This window comes from Magallana gigas, chromosome 5, assembly GCF_963853765.1.
Source record: "Magallana gigas chromosome 5, xbMagGiga1.1, whole genome shotgun sequence".
Classification (NCBI taxonomy): domain Eukaryota; kingdom Metazoa; phylum Mollusca; class Bivalvia; order Ostreida; family Ostreidae; genus Magallana; species Magallana gigas.
In genome coordinates this window covers 16,789,397-16,801,934 of record NC_088857.1, presented here as the reverse complement: position 1 = coordinate 16,801,934, position 12,538 = coordinate 16,789,397, and the positions used below count along the sequence as shown (strand labels likewise).

The following is a 12,538-nucleotide window of genomic DNA, read 5'->3' as shown; positions in this document are numbered from 1 at the left end:
ATCCCCAAATGATAACAATGCTGAAAGATTATCTGTAATGCTTGAGGTAAACAAGTGTTGTGTAAAAAAAGATTATTGAACAAATCAATTTAAATGCAATCATCAGAGGTGTGTTTCAGCCAGAACTCGACTGTGCATACATTTGGATGTTACACTGTTCATTCCAATCGGTAGTGCACTTGATAATTTCACGTAGATGAATGCATAGCATTTACCGTTCTTTAAAAAAGTTTGTTCAACAAAACAATGTATTTGCGACCATCAGAAATTCGATTTAGTCAGGACTCTATAGGGCGAAGCTTTGGAGGGTACACCTCTCACCCAGGCAGACCAATTGGTGAAACACTAGATGATATTCTTAGGGGGGAAATCAATGTGAGCTCCATTCCTAGGATTTCTGTCCTCAAAAAAGATGGACAATGGTTTTCTGCAGATAATAGAAGATTGTGGGTGTTCCAAGAGGCAGAAAAGCGAGGAAAGTGTACAGAAATTTATGTCCAAGAGACATCGTTCATTAATTATAACAAATTTACTACAATCAACAATGGCATTTCGGTTTATGTCCGAGGAGATCCGGGTGGTTATCTTTGGCGAAGAATGCCTGTTACGAATTCACACCCTAAGCATGCCCCTAAATTTTTGTCTTTCCCTTCGTCAAAGCTACCCATCACAGCTAATAATTTTCCGTATTTAAAGAATCAACTTGAAGATAATCCTGAGATGTGGTCAACGAAACATGATCGTAATGTTCAACCAAACAAAAGCTTCATAATGTCAAAACCTCTTAATGACATTATTTCTGCTGATTTTTCAATTCATTCTACTAGTCATGGGGCTACCCAACAGGACCAGCATTACTCGAATTCAAGAAAAGAGTCAAATGACACAAAAAATGGATTAACAAAAAGTGCCAAACTGTGGGATGAGAGCAACATAAAAACCGGAAAGCATGTGCTTAATGTGTCTTCTGTTCAAAATATTGAAACAAATGGTTCTTTCCACAGTGCAAATACAGAAAAACTCACACCGATAGAACAAAGAACTATTGCTGTGACAATGACTGATGAAAATGTCCAATCCCAGAAAAGGAACAAAACCAAGCGCTATGTTTTTAAGGTCTTCCGTTTCCAACGGAAGACCTTATAGTTTTCGTACGATTTCTTCTTATTATTATTTTTTTCCACAAATTTTGTGCACGCGATTTCTCGAAAACTATTCGACCGATTTTGATCATTTTTTCACAGAAGATGGGACTTGATGTAAACTTCATACATTTTTGAGATTTTTTCTGTCGTCACTTCCGGTACCGATTTATAGGCCATTTTGCACATTTTCACGACCTATTTTGTGCAGAGCTGATCTCAGAAACTATCAGAGATATGACTATGAACTTTTCAGGATAGGTAGTCTATAGTTTGAAGTTGTGCACTATTATGTTGTTTTACGCCAGTGGCGCCATTTCTTGGAGCTCGCCTGGGCTCGAAAATTGAGTACGAATTTTCATTCAAAATTTTCATACGTTTTCATCTGTATCTTTTTATCAGTTGATATTTTGTTAAGACATATATAACAAAAGTAGTAGATAATTCAACGTTCTTTCCAACAAAATCAAGACAAAGGGGCTGGCCCCTTCAATTAGGGGCCAAGACACTCGTAAACTCTATTACAAATAACTTAAAAACGATCAAAATTTTGTAATGCAAGATAGAAGCAAAGTTGTTGATTGTAGCAATATTTATCAGGTAAAATCATTTTCACACCCATTTATGACGTAATTAGGGATTTTAAGGGGCCAAAGTACTTAAACTTTGATGCAATATATCTTGAGAAGGAGACATATTTTGTTAGGCAATGTAGAAAAGAAAATGTTTGCATTGATGATTCTAATCGATTCCACTAATCAAAACTCTAAAGTCTGCCCCCATTAAGGATCTAGAGGGCTGGCCCCTAAAATATTCAATCATTTGTATCTCAAAAATGAACAACAATTTTAGATGGGTGTAAGAACAAAAAATGTTAGTATTCGTGAGACCTTTCGATTGAACTCAAGAAAAAGGGACTGGCCCCTTAAATGAGGGACCAAGACACTCGTAAACTGTATTACAGATAACTTGAAAACAATCAAGATTTCAAATATCTTTGGTACCTAGCCTTTTTACAAAATTGATACCAGCGAGATTTTAGTCACTGTAAGTGATTGAGACACAAACTTTTATAAATGATAGACAATCGATTGAAGATATATTTAACGGGTTTTCTTTTGTCAACCGTCACTTCCGGTACTCACCAGAAGAGTTCAAACAATTTATTTTTTTCACAAGTTTAACTGATTATCTTTGGTGTTTCATCTTCCATGATTAACAGTGGTGTACACTAAACAAATGTATAAAAAAAACGTAGCTTTTATTTTCATAAACCTCTTTTGTTCGTCCGTTTTCGGTCTCGAGACAAAAAACCTAGATTCACCAAGATAGCAGATTTGGCAGAGAATATCGATATTTCATCGTATCATATGAAAATAAAATCGGGCGGAAGACCTAATCGTTACTCGTAACGAGATCTAGTTTTGTTTACTGATTATATTTATTTTTTCGTAAGGAAATTTATGAAGGAATAATTTCTTGTCATATAAAAAAAGCATTTTCACTATTTAATTTTGTAAACCCAATTGCTGCCATTCCCCTTCCCGAAGCCATGCGCAGAGAATTGTTTATCAATATGCATTAAAAATGATCTGAGATAATGTGTGAACAAACAAATTTAAAAACAAATTCAATGGTTTTGGTAATTCGAAAAAATCAGGAGGAAAACAGGTTCAGTAAAAAGTAAAATGTGTTAGAAATATCACCGTATTTATTAATTTATTTTTTTCAATCATTAGGAATCAGGATTTTGTCAATATTATGCATTGAGATCAATGTTTTGATACAGATTAAGTGATATGCTAGTTTATTTTGAACCTTGAACGTACAAAGTTAAGATTATATTTTCAGATCACAGATCTCGCTTCCTTGCAAAACCAAATTTTCTCGTTTATCTTATCAAGACAATGCTGAAAAAAATGATTAATACATTTTTGTTCAACAAAGCTTTACAAAACTAACAAACAAGAGCAACAGGAAAAAGAAAATAAAACATTGCGTATTATATTGTAAACATCCCAACAAATTGTGACTAAATGGAATTTAATTCAATCTTATATGTCAACCATAGGTATATATGCTGCCGTGACAGATTTTAGCCAATAAGATACAAGGGTACTTAGAATATCCTTCTTTACTGTTGTTCTTTACTGTTGTTCAATGATGGCCACCAAGGGACATAACGTTTGGAAGTTGTGGATTCAAGCATTCTTTAAATAAACATAATAAAAATGATATTGTTAATGTATGTTTACTTCTATACATAAAGCTACATTAATACATAATTATCAGAATAATTGCTTTGAACTTCTATGTAAAGATGCATCAGCACTTACTTAATTCATGCACTGAATTATTATTTTTTTGAATACTTTGCTAATTTATCGATAGTTATTTCTATATTTAGAGTTCGCGTCACCAAGTTGATGTGAGGATTACGTAAAATGGTGATCGATAGTTTGGAATGTTCTGAGGACATTTACTTTCGTTTTGAAATATTTTCCCGAGAAGATATATGATTGCTTCATTACAAGGCTTCATGTGAAAGAAATAAGGTTACTTCAAATTTGGTACACTATTTTATACCATCTTCAGTAAAAGTTTTAGAAAAAACTATTAGTAACTATGTTAAAAATTTTCTTTATTGACAAAATTAATTTTACAAGTTTATTTTTAAGTCTCATGTCCCTTTCAGAAAGTATGAAACTTCTTGATATATTGATATGTTTAAAACAACATCATGATCACAAGAAAATTACCGCTTGTAATACTTACAATATTTCACCATTTTTTAAATGCATTTTTAAAAATCGTACAAGGTTAAAATGGTACAAGCTTCATCATGATTCGAACTAAGGATTTGTTGACCAGAAGCTAACGCATGGACATACTGTGTTGCGATGTAACACATCAATAATTGACAGCAAAATATAGTCTTATAGTCAATTGTTTATGCTTATTTATAAAGATAGTACGTCATAATACTTTTAATAGAAGACTCGACACAATTTTTCAACCTGTTTTACATGTCTTAAAATGATTGTCATATCAATAGAGTTTTAAAAATAATTTGAACCTATATAGATTTTCCTTCAAGCATTTTAACATGTTGTCTATATTTTGCATGCTAATCTTCAATTAAATATATGATTTTTTGCATGCAATTTTAAAAAATGCAGAGCTAATTTTAAACCTCAGAAATCCTAGGACCGTAACAATGTCGTCATATCAGATTAGCAGATAAGACGTACCAATAAAATCTACAAGTGCTACCAGGCATTTTAATGGAGTATCTACAATACATGTTTATCGGCGAGCACAATGTATCTGCGACCATCAGAGATCCGTTTCAGCCAGGATTCTATTGGAAGCACCTTTGGCAGTTATACTTCTCATCCTTTTAAACAAATTGGTGAAACACTGGACGAAATTCTTACAGGAAAAATCAATGTGAACTCCATTCCTAGTATTTCAGTATGCAAAAAAGATGGCAAATGGTTCACCGCTGACAACAGGAGATTGTGGGTGCTACAAGAAGCAGAGAAACTTGGAAAGTGTCGTGAAATCTGTGTTCGAGAGACCTCTTATATTAATTATAACAAGTTCACTACAGTGAACAATGGTCTCTCTGTTTACATCCGAGGAAATCCGGGTGGATATGTTTGGAAAAGCATGCCTAATAAGAGGATTCAACTTAAGAAGACTCCTCAAATCACATCTTTGCCATCCGCAAAACCTTATAATTATTTAACACCAAGTTCTCCCATATATCAAAAGCAAAACCAAGAGACAAATCCTTCAGAGATTTGGTCAACTGAAATTGAAAGCAAAAGTGAGACCTTCAATGAGGGGCCAATGTCAAAAGGTAAGGAAGGCTTATGCTTTGAACAAGACATTCATAAATACGAGGAGGAAGTTATTAAAGATAGTGGGAACCAAATAAATATGGATATAGACTCGGAGTCTGATAACAAAGATGTTCAGCAGCCCGCATCTTCATCCAATTTTGAGATTTCACAACTGCAGGACATAGCCAATGGCTTGGATCAAGTGTATGACTCAACTGAAGAACGAAAAGTTGAAATAAAAATCGAAGAAAAAAGGGAAGAAAAGATTGAAGACGAAAAGGAAACACAGGACATTGAAGAGGTTGTTATTGATGTGTCCAACGTTCCAAACACCCACACAAATGCTGCTTTCTTAAGTTTAAATTCAGAAGAAGAACTTGCACAGGTGGATAATAAGAGTGTTGCAGTGACCATAAGTGAAGAAACCCAAACTAAGACCATCAAAAGTACCTACTCTAAACGATGCATTTGTTTAATATGTGTAATTATTTCCATCGCTATATTATGTCTGGCTATTGTTTTAGGTATCATATTGACCTAAATTCTTTTTTACTACAAGCTTCCAAATGAAGCAAACAAATGTTTTCTTTAATGTTATCGGGATTTTTCATAAACTTTATAAAACTGAAACATTATTCTTCGCCTGTAATATATATTAACAGTACAACACTATTTCTTTGTTACTAATTTAAATGACATGGTATAATAAATCTGTACAGTTTTAATTTATGTGCAGTAATCAGTTAAGAAACGCATTGTTTATGTGATTATGCATATGCATATGCATGAATATTCTAATATATAACGATTTCAATAAAGTATTAACAAAATTCAACGATCCACACCTTTGTACAACAACATTAAAACTCTGTTGATAAAAAGTGTGTATTGTTATAAGTAGTATGGTAAGAAAATCCTATAGAGTGTAAATTCATTGTTTGCAATTCTAAAAATTCTATAAGATCCACCAAAAGCTTTGTTCCTATGATCGCCTCATGAAGATAAGATTAGTGATTAAGACTAGTGTGTGAATAGTACATTGATAAATCCGTCCCCTGAAGACGCTAAAACATTAGATATATTTTTAAAATAACCATGTATCAAAGTTAAATTGCAGTAATACTCATTTGAATATGATAGAGACTTAGAGTTTTGTTTTAAGATCCAATGAAAATGATTTCAACTTAGTAATTCTGGTTATAAATACTAAATGATACATTTGGGTGTTAAAAAAGTAGAAAATGAGAGAAAAGATGCTATTAAAATTCAAGTAAGTAAAATATATTCGGGTAGGCGCTCAACACCACCCCACCCCCTGATAAAACCTGTAATTGCTCTTAACAATACACTTAATAAAATTTCTGATCGTTCACTCTAATAAATAGAAAAATTTAAAAACTTTAAATAAAAATATATAACATTTTCAACATTTCGTAACCAATACAATGTACGTCTTTTCAACAATAGTATAGACAAAATAAAACAATACTGATTGAAATCAATCACCCGAAACGAAATCTCAAAACAACAAGTTGGTGTTTTTCAACACTTCCCTCATATTAATGGCATGTATTAGCGATTGACACTAGTCTTTTGTAATAGTCTTAAGGTGGATCTCTACACCAAATAAGTGTAGGAGATTTTTGTTGCATGCATTTGTTACCAATACTAGGCACAGTATTCAACAATAATAAACCTCAAAATACAATACACTATTTTCTAGAGAATTTTTAAAATATCAGTCTGGTTCCAGATAACCCCTTATTTATCAAATTTTTAAACATTTCTGTTTTAAAATTTTTATGAAAGTGAAATGTTATTAAGTTTAGAAATGAAAAACAAAAAAATCATGAATGAAGTTTGTATGATTTTTATTGGAATCCACATAAATCTGAAACTAAAATATAAAAAAATTCTTTTAAGGCAAACTGCTGGACAAAATCCCACAAAAACCTGAAAATATAAACAATATTCGTTGGTGAATGGGATGAAGAAAAGAAATTGAATGAAATTGAAAAAGTAAAGGAAATACTTAATTATTGCAAAAATCTTGGTATAAAAGATCCTGTTTAAGAGTTGTCTTTCTTTATTTTACATGGTCTCAAATATCTTGGGATCAATTTTTTAATTAATAAAAATCTCGAAGAAAAATTAAAAAAGGAACAAGTATATGCTAAATAGGTAGATATAAGATAAGTAGTGCTTATGATAATGTTTGAAGCTGAAAAATTATATCATTGATGAATGCATTATATATTTAACTCTTCAGAACAAAATATTAGTAGTTTAAAATTATATTATAAACTGCCTTTTACTTTTTTATATACAATAGCAATTATAAACAACAACCATATGCATATTTATACATACATTAGATGTCCATAGTGATACACATGCATGTGTGGAAATGAAAAACATGCTCCTTTTCAGAATTCTGTCTTTCCCTCATTTGGCTTGCAAATCCGGGCTTCCACTGCTATTGCTACCTAGCTGTATCTATTTTAATCAAAATACATTAGTTTAATGTCAAAGTTTCAGTGAAAGTCTTTTACTGCAAATGTTTTTTTTTAATTTGGGAAGTTAATAAGGATCAATTCAAGAGATCGTTCTACGGTACTTTCGTTTTATATTCATTATACATATAAAGTTTAAATGAAAATTTGACATCTGCTTACCTATATCGATAATCCGCCACATATGTATGATCGTCTGTTGCAGATGACATGACAAAAATGTATTGCCAATAGCAGCAGAGCAGGGAAACGGTATATTATTTAGATTCCACGTTTTCCGTACAAAACAGCTGATAATCAATGTTAGTTAAAAGCTTTAAACAGAAAGAAAATTGACATATTTTCTAAGCGTTTTGGTAATTCATTCCTATCTCATCTCCTTAGTTAGAAGAGTTCAATTAATCGGTGTATAGCTATTTTGTACCACGACATAATGTTATCAATCCGGAACACAATGGCGTTTCGAACGGAAGTCAGACATGTTGTGACGATGAAGCCTTCCACCTTAATTAAAAAAAACATTTCAAAAGTACAGAACGACACTTGACTTAAAAACCAGGAGCCGTTGGAATGTTGGAGTCTGAGTTGTTTTTACGACAGATTGTACTCATTTTAAATCAACTGTCTCGATATTGTTTTACATATTTAGCAATTCGTATAAAATGTTGTTTAACAAAATGTTTTAATGCTATATTAAGTGTATCGTAAAACCCACCTACAACCAACAAAAATCCGAAAGCTCGGGGGAAAACTCAACAAAACCGGAAGTGTACATGATATCCAGCAAAAGCAACCAGAGGTCAAGATCGCTCGTTCTTTACCACTTCAGAGTTATTAGTAGATGTACATTAGCCAACACAACACCAAGAAAAACGAATGTGTTTGTTTCATATATTCAATAAATTATATTGCATGAACACTTAAAACTATTCCCTACCCTGGCATGTTGAGCTAAAATTGGCTCGCTCCCCACATCAGAACAATTATACAGTAAACAGTGACCAGCTAATCCAATAAAAGTCTGCCCAACACAATCATGTATCTTAAGTTTAAACTTTACACTTCTCAAGAAACGGTTTAAGCTATAACCAGTAGCAAGTTATATAAAAGGGTAGATCTTTTGAAAGTTGCAATGACAGACATTGATGGAATTTTAATTGAAAAACCGAGCGCAGACAGCAGCAGAATCCAAACCATGGGGTTCTAGCATATTCCTTCCTATTTATTATTTTAGAAATGACATTCTCAGTGTAGTTAGTCGTAAATTCTCGAGTAGGAGTACCGGTATATAATTGGTGTTACATCCTCGAAAAACAACTTTCAAAAATCAGTTAAACGATGGGAGTAAGAACGTTCTTTTTCAATGAAACACTACTCACTTTCAAAACTGCTTAGATTTACTAGTTTGAAAACACTTCGATGATATAATGAAATAATATATATACATAAAAATATATTGAATAAAGGTATTCAAAATCAACGTATTAGTGCCTTTGATACTGGGAAGTGGAGATGGTCATGGTTTCATGGTTTGATAAACTTAATACGTGTCTTCGAAAACAGCCTTATATAAATATAGGAAAGCTATGGTAAAGTGGAGATTAAATTGAAGGAGGAAACACTATTACTATTTTATTAATTATTAATTCTATTGTCATATAATAATAGCGCATGCTTTTTCTTTAAACACTTCGTGCAAGAAAATGTGTTCAGATTTATAAAGCAGTTAAAGTTTTGTGTAGGAAGCTCTTTAAAGAATGTCATGGTTAAAGTTGGACAGAACAAAGAGTATTTTGGATTAAAATAGATAAATAAGTTCACTATCATATAAATTAAATATTAGTGCAAACATATATATTGATCTTCTTTACACTTATCTCATTTCAAAAAATGAAATGCTATCTTTAAACAACGAAATTGAAAATCCCAAAGTATATAAATACTCAAAGATAAGCTGATAAAATTCAGGTGTATGTTTGCCGGCCATTTGAAAAAGGTACAACAAGCAAGGCAATGTATCTCCGACCATCAGAAATTCGCTTTAGTCAGGACTCTGTTGGGCGTACCTCTGGGTGTTTCACTTTTAATCCATACAGACCGATTGGTGAAATGCTGGACGATACTCTCAAAAAATTAATGTTAACTCCATTCGTAGTATCTCTGTTCTCAAAAAAGATGGACAACGGTTTTCTGCAGACAGCAGACAGATGATTGTGGGTGTTCCAAGAAGCAGAAAAACGAGGAAAATATTCCTAAATTTATTTTCGAGAGACATTGTACATAAATTATAACAAATTTACTACTATACACAATGGCATTTCCGTTGATGTTTGAGAAAACCTAGGTGGTTCTCTTTAGCAAGTGATGCCTGTTATGAAAAGTCTACCCAATGAAACCCCTAAAATATTGTCCTTACCATCAACAAAGAATCTTGTTTCGTCAAGCCAATTTTGATACAAAAATTCGGTCGAGGATTTTGATGAGGAACACGAGGGAACTATTTAGACGGACATAAGTTGCTTAATGACAAATCCTGCAGATATTGAACAAGATTCTTCAAGAGATATCAAGTATATGTCAATGGATAGTGAGAACGATTATAGTATCCAAGATGATTCGGACTTTAAAAACCAGATAGTTTATGTATTGAACAAGATATTTCAAAGGATACAAGGAATATATCATTGGATAATAAAAATGATTACAGTATCCAATTGACTCTGGTTCTGAACACCGAGTGTTGATGTTATAACTTTCTATTATTATCCAAGTGATATGGCTTTACTACAGCAAGGTCAACTTAACTGCAGACTATGTACACAAACCACAGCGATAGAAAAAAAGAGTTTCGTTACAAGAGGAATGCATGTTGAAGTTTCGCTCTTCAAATATTTCCACAAAGGTATCCTCCGTAGGTTTAAATTCAAAAACACGTCCTCAGATAGAGGAACGAATTTTTGTATTGACCAGAACAGATGAAAATAAAGTCAAGTCCTGCAAAATCACAATTTCTTAATGCTGTTTTTTCAATGCCTTTTTATAGGTGTGTTTTTTATTACTTTAGATCATTTCACTGTAAGTATGACGTCAATTTAAATTACACAGATAAAATCAATTTTGAATAAAGTATCTCTAATAAAATGCTCTGCATGAGAGTACAGTTATCCATTCTGTGGTAGTTTTTTGGTAAGTATATGAACCTAAATTAAGTAGGGAGAAACCCTGTCTCAATTATCCTACGACACCAACTAAACGTCTCATCGTTATTTGCCCACCCAATGGGTTGCTCGTAGAAACATTTTTCTCAAAATTGTGCTTCTTGCATAAAGACTTTTTTTCTACGTGCTTTGTATTGATTTTACCTCAACAGTTAGATCACACAATCAAATCAGATTAAGAAAGAAATCAGACAAGAAAAGGTTGTGGAATCAAAAGGAAAAAGAAATCACGACAATGTATCTGTTTTAGCTAAATTATGATAAAACTTTGTTCATTTCTTTTTTGGTATAGTTTTTTTTAATGATAATGAGGAATGTTCATCACAAAGAACGACAGTTTTTGGTAAAGGCGTTTTGTTAATGAATGACAAAAATTCCGTTTAAAAGGTGAAATCTGTGATAATCTTTTTGATTTCAACACAGTTTAAGAATTCTTTCAGATTCCCAAAAAGATTTCAATGGAACAGACATCAACGGCAAATAAATATCAGATTTTGAGTAATTCACCTTGGATTGATCTTACACATTTTTTTTTATTAAACTGAAACAGTAGAAGTATCTGATATGTTGTACCCATGAACGTATATTGTTTGTAGTTAAAGAAACATTTAAATAACACCCATTTATTAAAAAAAAAAATTATGCAGTACATAGAGACAAACTATATAGTGAAGCATTGACATTGTAACTGTTGCATATAAGTTTAAAACATCATATGTATGGTGGTTTTTGTTTTTGTTTTTTTGTTTGGAAAATTACTAGGTTATTGTAGTTATTAGTTAACTAGTACTTTCCTTCATTCATCTCTGTATTTAATATGTGTGTGTAAATTTGGGCATACCATGCAGTCATGTATTATTCTGAAAAATGCACGAGGCATTTGTGTCGTACTACAAAGCACCCTTTTAAATGAGAAGAGTTTTTAAATATTATGTAAATAGACGGGGCTTTCACACGTATAAATTGGGTTGTATTCCAAATTCTGTATAATACGTTGCTTTCTTTCAAAGCTCTCATGATTTCAGAAAATGCAAAGTTATTTAAAACAAGATATTGGAGAACCTAGAAATAACGATTTAATAAACTGGGAGTGAATTGTGGTACCAGCTATCTGAAAAAGAAAGTAGATTCAGCATTTCAATGTATATAACCATCAGAAATCCGATTTAGTCAGGACTCTACTGGGTGGACATCTAGACATTTACCTTTGGCCGTAGAACTTCTCACCCATACAAACCGACTGGTGAAACACTGATATTCTCACTGGCAAAATCAACGTCAACTCCATTACCACTATTTCCGTGTACAAAAAGGATGGACGGTGATTCCTCGCTCACAACAGTATGGTACAGCTGAACTAAAACAGACTGAAATTATGGGCGAAACAACAAAAGAAAAAGTTATAGGAAAAACAAAAAACACAGAAATTGAACTGACTGTTGTTAATGGGCCTAACCTTTCTGGAATCCACGATCACAATGCCCTTTTAAGATTAAATTCAGGGAGATCTGGAGAGTTGGAGAATAGTAATATTGCAGTGACCATACGTGACATGATTCAAGAATCTCAAGAACTTTCCATCTATAGATCTTTTCATTGTCGGTCTTATTTTGGGTTTTTTGTGATTGTTTTCTTCATTGTTTCATTAGCATGGATTATAAGCCAAACAACAGCTTAAAAGAAATATCCATGCTTTATTTGTAAGTTTGTTTTCTGACATTTATTTATTACATATATACATTACATTGGTTTGATCAGGTTGTATTATATATATTTTTTATTCTGTAAATAAAAATTACGTGTGTTCGATTTAGTTG

General features: G+C 32.3%; 1 protein-coding gene and 1 long non-coding RNA gene across 3 annotated transcripts; one reads left to right on the top strand and one right to left on the bottom strand.

The window, feature by feature from the left end:
• The first annotated feature begins 3,498 nt into the window (after positions 1 to 3,498).
• On the top strand, positions 3,499 to 5,803 carry LOC117690218 (uncharacterized). Of its 2 annotated transcripts, none has more exons than XM_034473731.2 (2): positions 3,499 to 3,697; positions 4,341 to 5,803. In XM_034473731.2, exon 2 carries the CDS (start codon positions 4,464 to 4,466, stop codon positions 5,529 to 5,531), a length of 1,068 nt encoding a protein of 355 aa, XP_034329622.2. In that variant the 5' UTR covers positions 3,499 to 3,697; positions 4,341 to 4,463; the 3' UTR covers positions 5,532 to 5,803. The 2 variants fall into 2 exon arrangements, with proteins under 2 accessions (XP_034329622.2, XP_034329616.2); XM_034473725.2 differs by having other exon boundaries at positions 3,499 to 3,712.
• A 1,041-nt stretch (positions 5,804 to 6,844) lies between these two features.
• On the bottom strand, positions 6,845 to 7,915 carry LOC136275430 (uncharacterized). Its single transcript, XR_010713995.1, has 3 exons — positions 7,666 to 7,915; positions 7,361 to 7,486; positions 6,845 to 6,943 (listed from the first exon to the last, which is right to left on the bottom strand). It is a non-coding gene; the product is annotated as an uncharacterized lncRNA (long non-coding RNA).
• Between the last annotated feature and the right edge of the window lie 4,623 nt (positions 7,916 to 12,538).

Excerpts from the sequence above, each read along its gene's own strand:
- LOC117690218 (XM_034473731.2), top strand. The coding sequence starts at position 4,464 with ATGTATCTGCGACCATCAGAGATCCGTTTCAGCCAGGATTCTATTGGA.